At 40.5% G+C, this 21,008-nt stretch overlaps 1 protein-coding gene across 4 annotated transcripts in view; it reads right to left on the bottom strand.

Moving 5' to 3' along the window:
* The window catches only part of ABCA5 (ATP binding cassette subfamily A member 5), a 58,916-nt gene extending 38,367 nt beyond the window's left edge, over nt 1-20,549 (bottom strand). The window contains exons 1-10 of one of the 4 annotated variants that reach the window (XM_038372362.2): nt 20,487-20,549; nt 19,837-19,911; nt 15,464-15,573; nt 13,812-14,016; nt 12,646-12,807; nt 11,372-11,469; nt 8,137-8,366; nt 6,150-6,291; nt 2,658-2,846; nt 136-283 (exon numbers count right to left, since the gene is read on the bottom strand). In XM_038372362.2, coding sequence (XP_038228290.1) covers nt 136-283; nt 2,658-2,846; nt 6,150-6,291; nt 8,137-8,366; nt 11,372-11,469; nt 12,646-12,807; nt 13,812-14,016; nt 15,464-15,559 — 1,270 coding nt within the window. In that variant the 5' untranslated portion in view covers nt 15,560-15,573; nt 19,837-19,911; nt 20,487-20,549. The remainder of the gene's footprint in view (nt 1-135; nt 284-2,657; nt 2,847-6,149; nt 6,292-8,136; nt 8,367-11,371; nt 11,470-12,645; nt 12,808-13,811; nt 14,017-15,463; nt 15,574-19,836; nt 19,912-20,486) is intronic. The other 3 variants (XM_043496425.1, XM_043496427.1, XM_043496426.1) reach the window with 3 other exon arrangements.
* Nucleotides 20,550-21,008: the final 459 nt, after the last annotated feature.

The raw sequence follows: 21,008 nt of genomic DNA, 5'->3' as shown, positions 1-21,008 counted from the left end.
TGTTAGAGCCATCAATTAAGGGTCTGGTTTTCAGAAGTGCTTAGTACGCAAAGCTGCCACAGACTTTAAGTGGAGTTTATGAAATTCAGGACCTATGTGGTTCTGTTCAATATTTATCTCAGATTCCAAACATACCTGGAATGACCTGATCAAGATAGACAGCTAGAAGTAGGTAAAACATGCTATCCAGAACCAGTAAAATAAGAGAAATTACTAGCGGATAAGGACCGTGATTTAAATTTGAAAATATTGCACCATCTTGATAATCTTCCAGATGCATGACCTGCAAACCAACATGAAAAAGTTTAGCTACTACAAACTGTATTATCGTCAACTTGAAATTAAACATGACAACACAGTACAAAAATAAAATTACAAAGTAATATTATATAAAAACTAAGCATGGGCGGTTGCCATGATAAACGCAAAGAAGATGAAATGCTAGTTTCAAAAGAAAAAAATAATGGCACACAGTATTTTAGTTCATATTAAGTTGTTTGCTGTAGGGAATTATAAAAGTCAAATTTTATGCCATGAATAAAAAATAAAAAAATTACAAATTTATAAAAAAAATTAAACTATTTAAAATATTTGAAATTGAGGTAAGACAAATATTTGCAGTATTTAGCAATATATGCAATATTTGTAACTTGACAAGTAAAAGTTATATCTTAAATAGCAACAGCCACACTGGGTCAGACCAATGGTCCATCTAGCCCAGTATCCTGTCTCCGACAGTGGCCAGTGCCAGATGCTTCAACCAGTCAGAGGTTTAGGGACACCCGGAGCACAGGGTTGTGTCCCTGACCATCTTGGCTAACAGCCATTGATGGACCTATCCTCCATGAATTTATCTAATTTTTTTTTAAACCCAGTGGCACTTTTGGCCTTCACAACTTCCCCTGGCAACAAGTTCCACAGGTTAACTGTGAGTTGTGTGAAGAAGTACTTCCCTTTGTGTTTTAAGCCTATTGCCTATTAATTTCACTAGGTAATCCCTAGTTTGTGTGTTATGTGAAGGGGGTAAACAGCATTCCTCTATTCACTTCCTCCATGCCTATCACAATTTAACAGATCTCTATAATATCCCTCCTTAACCATTTTTTTTCTAAAATGAACAGTCCCAATCTTTTTAATCCCTCCATACCCTAATAATTTTCGCTACCCTTCTCCACACCTTTTCCAATTCCAGTATATCTCTTTGAGATGGGGTGACCACAACTGCACAGAGTATTCAAGTTGTGGGTGCACCATGGATTTACATAGCAGCATTATGATATTTCTGTTTTATTATCTATCCCTTTCTTAATGGTTCTTAGCTTTTTTGAGTGCCATTACACACTGACCAGAAGTTTTCAGAGAACTATCCACAATGACTCCGAGACCTGTGGCAACAGCTAATTTAAACCCTTTCCTTTTGTACGTATAACTGGGATTATTTTTTCCAACGTGCATTACTTTGCACTTATCAACATTGAATTTCAGCTGCCATTTTGTTGCCCAGTCATCCAATTTTGTCAGATCCCTTTGTAACTCTTCTCAGTCTGTTTTGGACTCAACTATCTTGAATAAATTTTGTATTGTGGCAAATTCTGCCACTTCACTCTTCAACCCCTTTTCCAGATCATTTGTGTAGATGTTGAATACCACAAGTTCCAGTACAGATCATCAGGAACCCCACTATTTACCTCTCTTCATTGTGAAAACTTATCATAGAATGGAAGAAACCTCAGGAGGTCATCTAGTCCAATCCCCTTCTCAAAGCAGGACCCACACCAATTAAATCATCCCAGCCACGGCTTTGTCAAGCCGGGCCTTAAAAACCTCTAACAATGGAGATTCCACCACCTCCCTAGGTATCCCTATCCTTTGTTTCCTATCTTCTAACCAGTTACCGATCCATGAGAGGATCTGCCTTCTATTCCCATAACTGCTTACTTTGCTTAAGATCCTTTGGTGAAGGACCTTATCAAAGGCCTTCTGAAAATCCAAATAAACTACATAGATCGGATCATTCTTGTTCACATACTTATTGACTCCTTCAAAGAATTCTGATAGATCGGTGAGGCATGATTTCCTTTTACAAAAGCTATGTTGACTCTTCCCCAACAGGCTGTGTTTATCTATGTGTCTGATAATTCTGTTGTTGACTATAGTTTCGACCAGTTTGTCTGGTATTGAAGTTAGATTTACAAGTCTGTAATTGCCAGGATCGCCTCTGGACCCTTATTAAAAATAGTTGTTACATTAGCTCCCCTCCAGTCATCTGGTACAGAGGCTGATTTAAGTGAAACATTACATACGCTACATACCACAGTTACTCCTTCTTAAATAGGAAAGAAAAGTTACATCTCAAAGAGGAAGTAATTAGGGGCTAGACAGGCACCTGGAAGTCACAGGCTCAATTCCTTACTCTGCAACAGACTTCTTGTGTGACCTTGGCAAGTCACTTACCTTCTCTGTGTCTCAGCTCCTCCTCTGTAAAATGGGGATAGCAGTGTTTCCCTATCTCACAGGGGTATTGTGAAGACAAATACATTAAGGCTATGGTAATGGGAGCCTCATAATTATCTTAGCTAGATTTTATATCATATCAAGTTACTCTTCATTTGTTTGTGCATGCAATGGTAGTAAAGAACAACACACAGTTTACTTACCTGTGCAATCCCAATCAAGAACGTACACTGACACAAGGGGCTTAGGATCCATACAAAAGACTTTGGAAAATCATCCAGCAGGACAATAGTGAGACCCACAAAACCAAAAGCCAGTGTTGCCAAAAATTCAACTACACCGACATGCTTTGATTTTTTAAATAGAGTCGTCAGCATGAAAGCAAAGAAAACCTAGAATACAAATCAGAACATCATTACAGAGCACAAGAGAACTGGCATAGAAATGCTGCAATTAACATTTTTATCTTCAATGAACAAGTTACTTTCAATTTACAATAATTGCAATGCTTTGCCAAGACTTTATCCCTGTTAATATCAATACCTCATTTGGTAAAAACAGGCCTTCAACAATACAACTGATCTCCTAATATTGTCCATGTCATAGAATGAAGAACTGAAGTATTAAACAATTAAAGGAGACATACTTCAAAATTCTTTACATTATTAAACTTTTCCAATAATAAATTAAGAAATTATAATAAATAATATTACAACTCTACGTGACTTGTACACATTCAGACAGTAACAAAGTGGAATCTCCAAGCTTCAGTCAGGGTCACAATGTTATTCAAGTGATCTACAATTGCAGAGTACAAGGAACGTAGTACAATATTTTGCAAAGTTTGGATAAGACAAAATATGGGAAGTTGAGAGTCAGCACAAAATGAACATAAGGTCCCATGGGGTCTAGAACTCAGGCCTTCAGTGCTGCTGCTGACGACATCTCCATGCTGCCAATTAGCGGCAGCTGTAACCAGCTTGCACTCCACAGCCCAGGATCCACTGTGGACATAGATCATGGGAAGCCCCGCCTCAACAGGTGTGACAGAGAGCAGCCCCATGGCTCCTGATTGGCTCCCAGTCCTATATAAATCTAAGGGGCATGCCAGGAAGCGTCCAGGCAACAACGCAGATTCCCTGTAACTGCCCCGACCATTCCTTGCTCCTGAACTGGTGGCTTCTATCTCGGCTTCCTTTGGACTTCAGCTTCTGACTCAGACCCTGAAACCTGACTTGGATTCTGACCCATGGTATCAACCCTATGTGCTCCTCCGCTATTCCCTACCTCAGGTCTGCCCCCTGCTCTGACACTTGGTCCTGACTGCCTGTGTTGGGATGCTGCCAGCTGGAACTCTTCCTTCATTAGAGGTTCAGTCCCGCAAGATGCTGAATTCGCTGGATTGAGACTTGAGTACTAGGGAGAGACAAGGCAGGTGGAGGCAGTATCTTTTACTGGACCAACTTCTGTTGGTTGAACAGACAAGCTTTGGGGCTTACATAGCTCTTCTTCTGGTGTGGAGAAGGTAACCCAGTGTCCAGCTAAATACAAGTTGGGACAGACTGTTAAGCATAAGGGGTCCATGCATGTTGTAGGAGATCACTTAAAATGAAGTGGACAATTAGCAACTCTGCAATAGTAGACCCTGGAGGGTTAGTAGGAAGCAGGGAGTGTGACAAATTGATGTAATGAGCCATAAAACCAATGCTTCTATTAAGTCCCTGATTTTTAGCGTGCTGCAGAGTAATGAATTTAAGTTCCCAGTCTTGTCTTTTGAAGATATTGTGAAGGTTTCCGTTGAGAACAAGGACTGAGAGGTCAGATACAGAGTGATCTTTTTGTGAAAGGTGTTTGCCCATAGGTGATAGAAAAATGGTAAAAGACAAAACCATCCTATGTGAGTTCATTAGAGAGCCTAGTGATTGTCTCATTTCACCCACATAGTTGTTGTTGGGGCATTTGATACACTGGATGAGGTACACCACGTGCTGCGATAGGCATGTGTAGGACCCATGGATCTCAAAAAGGTTAGTTGTGGGGATATTGATCATTGTAGCAGTGGAGATGTGGCTGCACATTTTGCATTTGTTGTTCTGGCAGGGTTTGGTGCCACTTTGAGTTGGTGTGTCATGCCATTCTTTCAGGATGGGGTTCCAATTGAGCATGGGTTATACGTGTTTGATACCTGTACAGGTTCTGATGTAGAGTGGCAGGTGACAAGCAGGGCTGTGCAGTTGGTGTTTGTTTGTTTTACTGCTGTACTATAACATGTTCTCCCAGGGTATCTGGGTGGCCCATTCTATGATGTGATCTACTCGTCTGGTGGAGTGTCCTTGGTTAGTAAAGGAAGTTTAAACGTGTGGAGGTGTGTATCCTGGGCTCTCTCTTTTGGAGCATGTTATTTGGAATCTGAGTGCCTGGCTGTAGATAACAGATTTCTTGGTGTGTCCCAGAAGTTGATGTAGATATGGGAGTGTTCTACAGAGAGTTTGATAGACAGGTGGTAGGTGTGGAAATCCGAGGGAGTTCAGGTCATTTGTCCAGAGGATGAATATATCATTAATGTATTTCAGGTACATGTTTTTGTGGTACATTTTCCCAGAGATTCTTCTTCAAGGTGCCCACAAAGAGGTTGGCATATTGGGGAGCCGTCCTAGTATCCATGGCTGTACTCATGGTATAAATAAAGTGTTTATTGTTAAATGTAAACTTCTTATGGGTAAGGATGAAATGGATGAGATTGACAATGTGTTTGAGGTGGATTCCTGAGCATTGTCCATTGTCTTGTAGATATTTGAAGCAGACAGCGGTGGCATAATAGTGAGGGATGTTGGCGTACAGGGAGAGGACCTCCATGGTGGCAAGGACAGTGTTCTGAGGGAGGCCGTTAATGTGGCACAGTTTCTGGAGGAAGTCGGTTGTGTCCTGGAGGAAGCTGGCCCTTTGTACAGTGAGTGGTTTGAGGATGGTTTCTATAAGTCCTGATATTTGCTCAGTAACAGGGTTGTGGCCAGATACAATGCATTTGCTTGGATTCCCTTGTTTGTGTATCTTGCAGAGCATGCAGATGGTCCCTGGGGTGGATTTATGGGGTATGAAGTTGTAAAGTTTCTCTTGAAGTTGTTTGGAGAAGGGTTTAATGATATCTTTCAATTCTTGGGTGAAGAAGAGCTCTGTGAAGTTTGAAAGTTTCTGCCTTCCACCAACAGAAGTAGGTCCAATAAAGATTTTTACCACACCTGTCTTGCGTGTCTCATATGCTGGGACCAACACAGCTACACCACCACCACAAACCAGAGTACTGGGCATTTTGGGAGACTGAGCCATACATGAAGTAGTGGGCTAAAATAAGCAGGAATAATAAACCTTTTAAAAAAATCCCATGATATTTGATTTTAGTACATTTCTGCATCTGTGGTATCTCCTATTCAAATCATAAGAGATTTAATAAATACTTCTGTAAATTCAAATACTGTGGGGTTCAAGTGGCCACCTGAGTACGTGACATGAGAAGCTACATAAAAACCTCCCAAAACAATTGTGAGAATAAAGAGAATGGTGTGATAAAGGCAGCTGTTTACTATTTGGGGTAGGGAAACATGTCTAGAATGGGGGAAAACAGCGGATGGGAAGAAGCACATTGGAGAGAGTGACCTCAATGAACCACAGACAAATTGAATTCACGAAACACTTACTGAGGATATTCCATACAGGAAAAAAAGAAGAAATATCACAAAGGAGCTACTTTGGGGAAATAGTGAAGAGGCTGTTGCAATGACTGCCATGAGAATGGACATGACAAAAATCAGAGTTGTGTACAGTAGAACCCAAGACAGCCTGGAAGAAAAGGAAAAAACAGGGAAAATTCCTACATTAACTAAATTATTGTACTGGAATAATTCAAAGTTACAATTCTTTAATATTCCAGAATGCTGCACAAAAGGGAAGCAAAACAATGTGCCAGAGTCTCAGAGGAAAGGAGGTCTCTAAGTGCAAATATTATTCTAAGCATCATTACATGTACTTTCATACTAATTGCATCAAAATAAAGCAAAACATTGTTCTGTAATTTTGTAATTTCCATAATTAATTCCCTCATTTAATTGAAACAGGGTCAGTGAGGAGCAGCTTTCAATAATTAAAGAAAATGCTACTTAAATTTTAATGCCCTAGTCAGTCCAGTAACACAATATTCTTCTATATAAAATAAACTTTGTTGAAAAGTCAGAGAACAATTTCTTTCTTAGGGAACAGATGCAGCCTGTAAAAGGATAAGAAGTGTGACATATTTTACTTACCTAACAACTCACTAGATTAGCCCTTTTATAGTGCTTTCAAATTTCAAAATGCTGCACAAACACTACCTAAGTAACATGTCTGCAGGGATGCGTTTTATAGAGAGGTTCCCTAAAGCAGCAAAGGGAAGCGACTTGGCCACATGTATCAAGAAATAGTGACTGGGGGGTGGGGAGAAAGTAGTCTGCTAATATTCTAAATTAAGGGCTCGATCATGCAAACAGCATTTATTATTGCGAACAATCCAACTGAACTATTCACTGTAAAAAAGGATTATATTTGGTGGTAGCTTTTTGTAGGATACAGCTCTAGTACACCAATGGCCACCATTATTGGGCATGCAAAACTAAGCTAAGCTCATTTGTTCCCCTACAACCATACTGTATTAAAATGAGCACACCTGTGACATGGAAGAATAGGCATTACATGATAGAATACCAATCATTAAAGAGGATGCACTTTAAAATCTGAATGTCTTCTGCACAGATTTCTCTCTCACATAGGTCACAATACTACAGCAGTATTCATCCAATCCACATACTGGAACTGATGTGAGTGGAAAGGAGACTGTCACTTGTCCAACTGAACATCAGGAAAAAGAAGTTACTGAGTTAAAAGGAGGAAAAAATATAGCTCATGCACGCAGCATCTTATTTATTCACATCAGGCATCTGGTATATTTTTGAGGGATTTCTATATGTCCAGTTAGGAAGGAAGGTTCAACTGCACAAATACAAAATGCGAAATGACTGCTGAGGAAGGAGTACTGCGGAAAAGGATCTGGGGTTATAGTGGATCATAAACTAAATATGAGTCAACAATGTAATACTGCTGCAAAAAAAGCAAATATTCTGTGATCTATTAGCAGGAATGTTATAAGCAAGACATGAGAAGTAATTCTTCTACTCTGTTCAGCACTGGTAAGGCCTCAACTGGAGTGTTGTGTCCTGTTCTGAGCAACACCTTTCAGGAAATATGTGGAATCTCCATCATTGGAGGTTTTTAAGAACACGTTAGACAAACACCTCTCAAGGATGGTCTACATAATACTTAGTCCTGCCTCAGTGCGTGGGACTGGACTAGCTGACCTGTCAAGGTCCCTTCCAGTCCTACATTTCTGTGATATAAAGCAGAAGAATAATGGAAATATATATGAGGTTTTAGATGAAGCATCATCATTATGACATTTGCTTTTCAAACAGGCACAAACTTTATGCTATTATAACTGTGTTTAAGCAAGACTTGCCCAACATTCTCATCAATATTACAATAGCCTAAAAAGAAGATGAACAGTAATCAATTGGTGAATTTTAAAGATTTATTATAAGACAACATGACATTTACTATATTTATTTAGAATAAGAGTTTTGTTGTATAGTCACATACCAAAAGGCGGTGTCATGAAGGCCCATTATCTTTAAAAATTCCTTCAACTTCTTCTCCTTTTCTGCCACAATATGAATTGCCAAATAGTACCCAAAGGGTGAGAAAGCTATTATTAGGTAAATTAAAATAATTGCTCGAGGAAAATAATCAATTTTCATATCAGCAGCCTCTCCCATAATAATAGCTTTAGTTGATTCCAGTTCTTCCCAAACTGAATGATTAGTCTTCAGCTAAGAACAAAGTGAAAGAATATTTTAAATCAGTTTTGATTTTACAGCTCCACAAACCGAAAAAAAACAAACCAACCCCCAAATACCCCCAGAAAGCATTCACCTGTTAATGTAAGACCCAATCCTGGAGGCATTTACACACATACCAAACTTTACTGACATAAGTAGGCTCACAAACTTCCCTGAGACTTTAAATACGTGCTTGTGTGTGTGTAGGTCTGGGGCCTAAATCACACAAAGTCCCAGAATATCATAGTTCAAAAAGTAGGGAAACACGACCTTCTCTGGGATGATGGAGAAAGCGAGTGAACAAAACTTTAGGATGTCCATCTCCTAATAAGGGGACTCACCTGTGCAAATAGCAACTAGAACTAGAAAGAAGTAGTGGAATAGAATTCAAAACAAACACTAACCAGGAACAAATCAAACCAATCCATGCCACCCTATATCACTTAAACGGATGTTAGATAGTAAAACAATTAAGAACTTCAGTTCAGCAAGGTAGAAGCTTCATCCCACTGCAAGACTGGCATATGCAACTGGATTAACTCTCTTTAGAGAAAGCTGACATTTGCTAGTAGGACACCATGGTATCCACTGTCCAGACCTGCATGTCTGATTATTACAGAAAAGCTCAAAACCTCAACTTGTGAGAACCGTTACACACTCCCCACTAAGAATTTTTAGAAAATGGTATTATGTTCAAGATCTTAACTATTGCAGTCATCAAAAGTGAAGTTAACAGGGCTGTGGCAAAGCACTAACTGCATTCAATGCTATTGACATTTCACCACTGATATTACCAATGCGAGTATTTATGGTACATATTGTAAAGACTCCAAAAGTAAAGCAGTGGGGGTAAGTAATGCTACCTTTCAAAATTTCCATATCTGTCACTTTTGTTCTGCAAAAGCTTTATGCATCTTAGATACACAGTCCAAAGTTTTCACGTCCTTTCATGGTCTGCCATGGGAACTACTCTCTAACTTAAGATTTTTCTAGGCATCTTTTTATCTATACGAGGTGTAAGCTTGCTGTATCACCAAACACGCAGCTCTAACATAACTACAACCCCCACTAACAGCTAGGTCTTAATTCCAACACTGGATACAGTTCATACAGTTACAATATCATTGGAATAAAAACGTGTTTTGTGGAATGAGAATTACCCCCAATTTCTTGGCTACCAAAAATCTGTTTCGTTTATGTCTTCTGTCCCAAACCTTTTAGAAATCCATCATTAGGGGGACACATGGCCTAATCGCCACTCAGACTGGTATTAAGCGTGCATCCATTAAAACAATCTATCGTTACAAACCAGTGTTGGCAAACCATTTATTTTAAAACAGAAATAAGTTGCAGCATTAAGTCAATTAAAAATTTAAAAGGCTCACATTTAATGACAGACCATATAAAATAGATACAGAAGATTGAGCCACCAGAGCAAGAAAAACCCTTGCTTACCTTGCTATCCTAGCCCAAATACCATTCTGTGCTAACTAACTGTTGGCAAGTGCTAACATTTAATGACTGCCATTGCATACACATCACACTCTCGTATTTAGATGCATAACAATGTACAATCAGTAGTGCCATTCATTTAGATGTGAACACTCGGTGCAAAAATATTACAAAAATGCAAGGAAGTCAAAGGGGAACACATCTTGAAAGAAATCTTTCCTGAACCCCCTCTTCTAGCCTTCAAACATCACCCCAACCCTTGCCAATCTCATCATCAGAAGCAAGTTCCTCACAGACCGAAATGCATCCGATGAAGTGAGCTGTAGCTCACGAAAGCTTATGCTCTAATAAATTTGTTAGTCTCTAAGGTGCCACAAGTACTCCTTTTCTTTTTGCGAATACAGACTAACACGGCTGCTACTCTGAAACCTGTCACAGACCAGCAAACACTAACTTGAAGCAGCACCAGACCTACCATAGCAACAGATGCAAAACCTGCAGCCATATTTCCACTGCTACAATGATCAATACCCCCCACAACACACCTTTCAAGATCCACAGGTCCTACACATGCCTGTCATATGTGATGTACTTCATCAAATGCCCCAACAACTACTATGCAGGTTAAACCACACAATCACTACACTCATGAATGAACTCTTGCAGAAAAATAATAAAAGATCCATCCACCTGTGTGTGAACGCTTCTCACAAAACAATTACACCATACCTGCCCTCTCAGTCCTCATCCTCAAAGGAAACCTGAGCAACACCTTCAAAAGATGAGCCCCGGAACTTAAATTCATAACTCTGCTAGACAGCAAAAATCATGGATTCAGTAGGCACTGATTTTATATCTCAATACAACAATCTGTAGCCCATTAATTCTACACTGTCCGATGACTGCAGAGGTATTAATTGCTCACTTCATTTTGAATATTTTTTTTACAACATGCGTTACTCCTTATACGTAACAATCTGGTCAACCTTTTATTTAGCTTTGACTCTCCAATTACCTTCTCAGACCTGAAGAAGAGATCAAAAGCTCTTTCTCCTCCAGAAGCTGGTCCAATAAAAGATATTACCTCTCCCACCTTATGTCTCAGGAAACATTTTGTTAATCCGTTGTAGACCAGTTTGAGAACCCTATTTCATATTAAGAAACTAACGCCATGTCTCTACATACAATGCCACAGCAGCACAGCTGTACAGATACATTGTGCCTCTGCAGTGCATCTGGTGAAGATACTCTGTGCTGATGGGAGAGCACTCTCCTGTCGGCATTAAAAAACCCATCTCTGCAAGCAGCAGAAGCTATGTCCTGCTGACATAGTGCTGTGCACACAAGCACTTATGCTGGTTTAATTTACTTTGCTCGGGGGAGGGGGGGAGGATATTTACACCACTGAGCGACGTAAATTTTGCCGACATAGGCTGTAGTGTAGACATAGCCTAACAAGACAAAAAAAAAATCTCATTACAAGAATACCAAACCAAAAGCTATTTAAGCAATTCTGCCTTTTCATTTTACTTCTCTAGATTTACCTGTATTATTGCTGCATCGATACAAGCCTGTAGAGCTGCAAATCCTGAGTACCAGTATGTAACAGATTCACATCCGTTTGATAAACTGGAACAACTGGCTATGGAAAAATAAAGATATTTTAAAGCCAACAAAATCTCATTTAAAGCACTATAATAAAAAGACATTTTTCTCTAAAGCAGACATAAAACTTGATAGATATACCATAAAGCCAACGACAACATCACAAACCGATGGCTATTATTACAAGGATAATACGATATAACCAATCATAGGATAATTTTTCAGCCACTTTGTAGGGTGAAGATTGAGAACCACTACTCTTTACTATGGACAGAAACCTGCAAAGTTACTTTAATGAAAACCAAACTGTTTTGCAGTTATGAGAGAACAAAAAAGGATTCCAAAAAAAGATTCACACATGGACTGAAAAAGCCAAGGAAATGAAATGGTGAGAACGAGACCAAACTGTGAATTCTATCATAACATTTTCATGGGAAGTTATTAACTTCACAGGTAATCATTCCTAAAATTAAAATACAACTTTAAGATAATCTTCTAATGGTGAAAAGCTGTGTGTGAAATACAGACTACTTTTTTTTTTTTTTAAAAGGTTTGGACTGTCTACACTTTACCCTTTGAAGAACATATTTCCAGTGTTCTTAAACAAAGGTAAGAGGAAAACAAGGTTATCTGCAAGAACATACCCTCTTGTGGTGGAGGAGTTGCTGAAGATGCTGGGGCTATCACTAGAGTGTTTCATGTTTTGAGCTGTTTTGTACTTTTCAGAGCTTCTCAAAGCAGGGACCTAGGCTGAAATCCTGGTGCTAAAAAAACTCCCACTGCCCTACGTTTTCACCACTTGTTTTTTACATGCTTGTGAAGAACCATGTAATATTGTCACCTATAAATACAACCAAATTATTACTGATACAGAAAGATGATCATCTAATGCAGAGTTCATTTGTGCCTTAACTATCCCTGCAACCATTCCCAGTACAGGAAGAGGACTCCTAGCTTTTTGAGGGAGTTTCCCAATCAATTATGTAGTCCAGCACATCTCCTGTGCATCAAAATACCCCGAAGAGTGAAAAACCAGCTTTCCCCCCCCCTTCATATTGTATTGATGCTAATGCCACCCACTGTTAATGCTCTTTGGCTTTCTTGTGATAACACGTGAGGTAGCAAAGTCTGCACTTAGCATCACATGTGACATCATAAAAAAAGTAGGTGAAATTTTCAAGTTAAATGCCTTAAAAGTAGCATGTATATTTACCTCTTGATTCTACATTGATAGAAGACACTGTGACAGCACCAGGAAAGAATCTAAGTTGGTAGGACACAGAATCTTTGAAAACTACACCAACAAAGTTGGAGGGGTTAACAGTACTAGCCTCTTGCAACTCTTTTTCACTGAAAAATTCTTCTGTAATTACACCTGCAAAATATTAAAAATTAGAATTATATCAGAATGCTTGTGTGAGAAAAACAATCAAAAGTGGACTATGTATTTTAAGCAAAGATTGTGTCATTTCTAAATAGGGCTACTTGTTTTCAGTATTTAGGGCCAAATTTTGGTCCCATTAAAATTTATGAGACTATTTCCCATTCACTTCAATGGAGCCTGGATTTAAGTCTCAGCCCTTGACAAGTTTTGTATGATTTTTTAAAGGAAAATACATTTTAAAAATGAAAAAGTGAAATTTTCCAGGGACTCAAACATTTATTGTTGTGATAAGAAGCCACGCGTCACTCCCAAATGTGAAATTCATCAGAAAGAACTTGAAACTAGCAGATCAGGAAACCAAGGAAATGAAAGTTTCAGGTCATAGTATCTGTGATTCTTTTCCTCTTGGCAGTCATATCAGTTCGTACCAGAGGCATCACCTAAGCTACAAGTTCATACGAGTTTTTGGGGGTAGAATCAGTTTCAGCCACACAGCTGTGTCAGCTCTGTAGAAGAGGCACCACTTAACTGTGTTTTTTTTCATCAGTTTCAAAACCAGATATTGACGTGGTGCTACTCACATAATCTAAACCTGAAAGCCCTAGTTAAAATAAACTGATATCTTCCTTAATTTACCGTACAACAGCTCTCAGTAAATCTGTTAGCGTGAGACAGAATCTTTTCAGTTTGACGATACTAAGCCCAATCCTGAAACCCTCACTCAGATCCTGGACTTCAGTGGGACCACTGGTGTGAAGAAGGGCTACAAGATTGAGCATGACTGGCATCACACAATGCTCATCAGCTGAAGCAGAGAAGGATGATATCACAGTCCCTTCAAGATCTCAGCAGTAGAGGGGAGAAATACTGTCTAATCTACCTGAAGAGGACAAGTTTGATCAGCCATTCAAAGCATCACCCCATTTTCCACCCTTATTTTCCACCTAAACACAAAAAAAACCATGAGATGTGGAAGAATAAAATAAATACAATACCATCTGCAAAATATTCAAAAGACACTTTCTGCATGATTTTTCTTGTCATGTTTGTCACTGGTGTGTATCCAAGAATGAAGTCCAAGAGCATGGAGCGATCTAAAGTACCAAGATCAGTGTTGGGCACCTCGCCAAACTTCCTATTCGGATGCATCATGCTCATTAATATAAGCCAAAATAAAAAAAATAGTGGAAAAAGGATTTCCTGTTGAAAAAACAACAACAAAAAACAAGACAATAAAAATTTCTCCTGAAGTTTACTTAAATTATAAACGCTTCAAGAAGAGACTGTGTCCTTTTCAAATTATTTGATTGTAAAGCTTCCTGCACATTTATTGCACTACATAAAAAATCATTTCAATCCTGGCTGTTGCTGTGACACAGCCATGGGATTTTGTTAACCTGCAGTGATAACTTGGGAAGCCATTTTAGGATGCAAGTGCACCATTCCAACTCCTAAGAAGTTATAAACCAAAGAGCAATCTCTGTGCTCAGTTACAATGAAACTGGTGAAGTTACATGGATGAAGCGGATGGCAGAATTTGGCTTCAGATGTTTTGTTGTCTGGTCTCTTATCTAGAACATGATTTGGCTTTTGGTATAAACTTAACATTTGCATGATCTGAAAATGAAAAAGAACTCATATATATTTCCAGCCATGGAACAGTTAAGCAAGTCAAGCCAAGCCTTGTCTTGCCAAACAAGTAAGTTAAATGTTGTCTTGTTGACCCTTGAACTTCCCCCTAAAAATCCAGGTACATCACATAATAGAGCTGTTAAGCAAAATTTTAAAATAGGTAAATTTTAGAAATGATATCACAAATACTCCCAATATTTTAATCATTGTATTTATTGTTCTCTGGTGATGTTTTGGGCTCATGTTAACATTACACAAAGGTACCTCTCAATCCTGACTTCCAGAGTTATGTGTACTTATATAGTTCATGTGCTGGAATGGAGGGTTATAGCTGTGAATGCTCTTTCTAGTTCTGCCACTCTCATGCAACCTGACACGGGGTAAGTCACTTAGTCTGCCTGCAACTATTTCCCCATCAGCAAAATTGGCATTATAAGGCTTCATTAATGTTTTATAATTTGCTTTGACATTCAAGGATAAACGATGAGATAGCACTCTGAAGTATTATGATGTTATTCTCAACAACATTATATTCTTAATTATCATTTAAACTATTTGCAAACATTTGCTTGAACGGTTCTTACAAGGAACTCCAACAGGCAGTTCTATTACCTAATTGCTCTTATCAGTAACAAGCTTTCCCTGATAAATAATAGCCATTCTAAACTTAATCTTGTACTTTATCAGTATTATTTTACTACATGTAATTCTGCCCTAAAATAAGTAATGTTATTTTACCCCAATTGGTCAGTTATACTCTCTAGAAAGTGAATAGAGAAACTGAAATTACACATCCATACACAAAGACACAGAGCAAGACTATTTCTATAAAGCATTTCTTGCCAAAGTACGATTGAAGGAGCCAATGTATTTCAAATCTGAGCTCAGACTAATCAGTTATTTCCTCAATAATCAGAGACAATTTAACAAAGCTTAGTTTTGTTTCTAAGTCAGCTAATTTTTCAACCATAATCAGACACAGACATAGAGGCCAGTAAATGATCACGTAACCTACCTGCACACTACTCTTCTTAGTCCTGCATTTAACAAGGTAGTTCTTGAATAAGAGAGCTTTGGTTTGTCTCCACACTCCTGCAGTTTCTGTGGCCATTTTTCAAGAGTAGCCTGTTTAAAAAATAAACCAAAAAAGCATTTGAAGTGACAACTATTAGTCGTACCTATTCAAGTTTTTTTTAATGTAAAAAAGAGAAACCATGTGCCAGCTAAATTATATTGTTCTATACCACTGATAAACCGTTTTCCATTGTGTAAACCCAATCCCACATTAAATTAAGAAATTTGCACAGATACACACCCTAGACACATTTTGCAATTACAAGACAGATGTCGCATTGGGCTGCCTTATGGCAGCTTGGCATTCTGATATGTCTTTTTGAGAATACAATCTTCTATTCCAGCAAATAAATTTTCATATTAAAGAAATAAATAAACCTTTAGCCCGAAAGGAAAAAACCTTCACACCCAAGGATAAAATGATGCAGCGAGGGGCGTGCCTGTGTTTGCAGACAGTCTGAAACAATACTTCTAAGTGGCGTCAATAACCCCCCTTCACCCCAATAGTGCAGTAACTGAAACCTAATGATAATGTAAAAGGCAGCTTTGTTAACTACTTCACTATGATCACAGCATGCAAGGAAGAAGAGAAAAGCATCCAATTATAAAAGTTGTTCAATCTACTGAACGTATCTCATGTGTGAATTTCTAGAAGACTACCAATTCTTATCTCCTTCATGTGACCCTGGTTAGGTTGGCTCCATGGGGTATAAAGTGCTGAGCACTGTCCTTTGGAGAAGCAGATCTGAACACATTCTTCAAACAAACAGCTCCAGAGAGTTATCTAGTAGACCACACACAAGATTGGAGATCACGCTTGGATTTTTAGTCCACTGACTTGCTGTCAGGCTTTGGGCAACTCATTTAACCTCTTCGTGTCTCTATTTCCTCAGTTGTAAAACAGGAACTACAGTAGTTACCTCCATAACAGAGATGTTATGAGAATTGTTTATGTTTGCACACCACTTTAAAGACATAAGCCATTCTAAATGATTAGCATTACCACCTTCACTCCCTTTCTCCGTGAGCCAACGGTGGCTGACGGCATAAAGAGATGACACCGCATCCTTAAGAGGAGGGTGAAGCATGTATCATGGTTTAGCACCCTCCTAGCTACTAACTTGTAAAAATACATCTATCCTCTACTAGGAGGAAAAGGGGAGAGGGATATGACAACATAAGAATGAGGCAACTCAAAACGATAGATGGATGGATGAAAAATGTACAACTTCCATGAGGGCCAATAAACTCTGCACTCTATTTCCAAAGGAACAGGAACAACATTGGGCAAGTACCTTATCTGAAATGAACAGAGCCCATAGTATTGGGATGCTCTGCCACTAAAAGGTTGTAAACAATTACAGACATTGCCCAAATTCTGTGCCAGAAAACAAATGGTGATAGAGTTATAATAAAAATAAAATAATTATCTATTTAGGTTTATATTCCATGCTCTATAGTTATGACTGATAAATATTTTTTTCCGCCATACACTCAAAGTGCATGTAACAATGTCCATTTACTCTGACCTTTTAGACACCAGGTGGTTTAAGGTTACTCACTAAACTATGATGATAAACTATAGAAACTTGCTTTTGCGAGTTCAGAAATCATCTGACCAAGAGGACAGGCTCAATGAAGCTGAAGCTGACATGATTTTAGCTTGTGGCACCAAAAACAAAGTAAAACACACTCTTTGTAGCCACATGCATATATCAAGTTTGTATGGGGGTCAGGGTGGGGGAACAAGACTACTCCCTGCTTATATAGCCCCTGATGCTGAATTCAAATCCATCTAGGCAGATTCTTGCATTTGTGCAGTACCACATTGACTTCAGCATGAAGCTGTAAGGGTCCCTCCACGCAGATTCAGTTGCAGCAATCAGAGGCCTTAAAGGGTCATTTTTGCAGGTTCACAGAAAAGCAAATTTCCCGGATGGATTCCATTTAGAATATGTTGCATCACATTTAAAAAAAAATCCACCTTATATTTTAAACTCCACTATTTTTTCCCTTTGTTAACAGAAAAACAAAGCAAAAGTTCTTTAAAGGCCAACCTATATTAATAATTAGACCTGATGGGGAAACGTGCAGATAAAATTTCTCTAGAGATTTTCAAGTCAATTACTTTAAACTGAATGAAAAACAGTGTTGTAACAACATGCATTGCTAATTGTATTTATTTGCACTGTTTAAATTCTGCTCTTGAATTTCAAACATTACAGAAGTCATCAGATTCTGCAAACACTTTTGCCGCCAAGCAGTTCTGCCGACTTATTCCTTGTGGGTTTGCAGACCTGGGGACTAAATCTGTATGCCCTCTTTTATCAGAGACTTTACTCTCTTTTAAGGTCAATAAAAATGTAGCCTATACCTTTGGCAGTTTCCATTTAATCAGATAGTCATTTAAGACCAATTATAGTAAAAATACTTCCATGCATTCAGTGGGTAATTAACCAAATTGCCCAATTATAGTTTAAGGGGCAAAAATAACTTCAAAAGCATTAAAGACAGGTTTCAGAGTAGCAGCCGTGTTAGTCTGTATTCGCAAAAAGAAAAGGAGTACTTGTGGCACCTTAGAGACTAACAAATTTATTAGAGCATAAGCTTTTGTGAGCTACAGCTCACTTCATCGAATGCATCCGATGAAGCGAGCTATAGCTCACGAAAGCTTATGCTCTAATAAAAGCATTAAATTAATCCTTAATATTACCTCTTGTAAAGTATCCTCATGGAGGACTACAAAAGTGCATAAAATAAAACTGCATTTCAGATAGCTGAGAATATACCAGACTTCCCTGCAAACACTGATAAAGGAAGTGGTTTGAAGCAAGACTACCTGGCCCCGGGGGTGTTTCAGTCAAAACAGTGCCCAGAAAATTACTGTCTTCCCAAATTATTGTCACATGTGGGATGCGGACGTTTATATCAGTGGAGCACAAGGACGGTACTAAAAAGAGAAGATAAAGGGGCTGAGAGAGGTTATTTTCTTCACCAAATGGCCTTTCAACATCAACTGCACTGACTTTCTTGAAAAAACAAATAAACGCTAGACTGTAGAATAGTCATTCACAATTTAGCTTGTTTGTTTGTTTAGGCTGAAAGTGAAAGTAACGTGCCAATCTACCTCACTTGGAAGTGTGGCTGAAAAGCAACAACCAAGCCAGCACCAAAAGAAAAATAAAACCCTGGCACAGAAAGATGACACTATATGTAGGGATGAAGAGATAAACAGTACATTGTCCCTGATGGGCATTCAGTGAGGAAGGCACCAGACATGAGAACCATAAAAAAGGGAAATGCCCTCATCCTGTCTGCCAGCTTCTCAAACATTTTAAGCTCGGTGTTCGATTTAAGAATTTTACAAAGGAACAAAATTCTTCCTCAGAATTGCATCTTTCTCTCTCATGAATGCCTGCTAGACCTGAGTGTTGGTGGAACACAATATATTTATCTCCAAGTTAGAAAGGATTATTTAATTGCAGGATAACATCAGTTGAAAATATAATCCACCAAGATGCATTAAGAGAATGGTTTACACAATGGCTCTTTCCTTTCTCAGTGCTCTGAGACTTTCCTATTCCTCTCTGATCTGACCAAATGGTCTCCCGGCCTAGAGACTTCTAGCAGATTCCTAACCACAAATTCTCTCCCTGGCACAATCTTTGTTTCTTTGCCTGTGAACTTGGGGAAAATGCTCTATCTTGGTCCTCTGCATTTTTCATTTCCCTCTCTTGATTCCCTTTTTCTCCACATTCTCTCTTGTACACTCACGCAAGTCTATCAGAACTAAAATACATGCAGAAACTACATTTCATAGTGCTTACTGTACAATTCTGGGAGAATGCAACACCATATATAGTAGCTAATGCTCTGATGAAATGAAAGGTTTCGCTTGCATACAGTTAGGCTTCTCACCCTTCTTTTCCTAGATCAATACAGTAACAGCATGGATACATTACAATAGATAGTGGACTGGGGTGAGAGGGACTTTCAAGAGCGAATAAATGTAAAGCAAAGACATTGCTAATGTTCCAATATCCAGCTTATTAGCCTGCCTCTTGCTTTGCAGGTCTGGGATTCACTCTTTGGACCACAAAACACTAAAACAACATTTATACAGAAAAGGGAATCAATCTCCTCCCCAATGGGTACGTGGCATCCTACCGGCTAGCTCTGTTTTATACGTGACTAAAGGCCCATCATTTGAATCTAAGTGACTAAAGACCCATAATTTGAATCCGACAGCCCTCTGGGCCTCCATTTCCCCACCTGCAAAATGGGGCGGGGGGGGGGGGAATGATTTTCACCTACCTCGTGGGGCACCTTTGCAGTGCACAGGGAGGTCCTCAGAGGCCAGGCTCTCTCTCTTTCTCTCTCTCTATCTCTCTGTATATAAAAGTGGCAGTATTACGCACAAGGGTACACAAACAAATGGATCCTTGCTGACCACCAAGACAAGACAGCCGGGAGGATGGGGTTAGCCCTACCCCTGTCCTTCGGGGCTGGTAGAAAGGCACATCCTATCCATCGGTCATGCCCGCACCAGCCGGGAGAGACACACAAATTATTACAGTAGATCTGGGAGCCAAACTGAGCACGGTGTTGCCAATGATATGCAACGTGTAACACACACACACACACACACACACACTCACTCACTCACTCTCTCTCTCACACACACACACACACACACAACTTCTTAGGGCCCCTTCCAGCCCTACATTTCTATGATCCCCCCCCACAGATCCTTCCCCCCCCCCCGCACCCCTAGACCCCCCCCCGCGGCTTTCCAATGCCCGGGGGCTCCGCCCAAGGACACCTGCCGGGGGGGGGGACCCCTGGCCCGCCCGGGGAGATCGCTGGCTCCGGCCCCCCCGGCGCAGGGAGGACGCTGCGGGCTTTGCGCCCCGCCTGGGGGGGGGTCCCCGTGAGACCCCCCCCCCCCCCGCGGCTGCACTCACCGGCCGCCCCGCCCGCTCGCGAGGGCCCGGCCGCAGCTCGCCGCCCCCACCCGGCGCAAGCGGAGGGGCCGGGCCCCGCTCGCCGCCGCCGCCGGGCGGGGCGGGGCGGGGCGGCTGCGGCAGCGGGCCCCGAGCTCCCGGCCGCTGGGGGGGGGCCGCCCGCGGCTCCATGGGCCCAGGGGGCTGCCGCAGGCTGCGGGGGCGTGGCCCGGCCAGACGACAGGGCCGGGGAGGGGGCTCTGCCCACACAACCCCCCCCCCCAGGAGCTGGGGGCACCCGCTGACAGCCCCCCCCCCATCAGGCTACCCTGTCTCCCCCAGGCTATGGAGACAGGGGGGAATCCTGCCCCTGGAGCCCTCCCCCCCCGTACCCCAGGCTATTGAGGGAGGGGGGGCTCCAGCCCAGAAACTCCCCTACACCCCCCCAGGCTACCATGTGGGCAGGATACCCCCCGCCCCTGTAACTTCTCTGCCTCGTGCACCCCCACCCACCGCGCTACTGGGGGCCACCGTGCCCAAGTA

This window comes from Dermochelys coriacea, chromosome 14 (assembly GCF_009764565.3).
Source record: "Dermochelys coriacea isolate rDerCor1 chromosome 14, rDerCor1.pri.v4, whole genome shotgun sequence".
NCBI classification, from domain to species: Eukaryota; Metazoa; Chordata; order Testudines; family Dermochelyidae; genus Dermochelys; species Dermochelys coriacea.
Note: the sequence above shows the minus strand (reverse complement) of the source record. Positions and strands in the feature narration are given on the sequence as shown.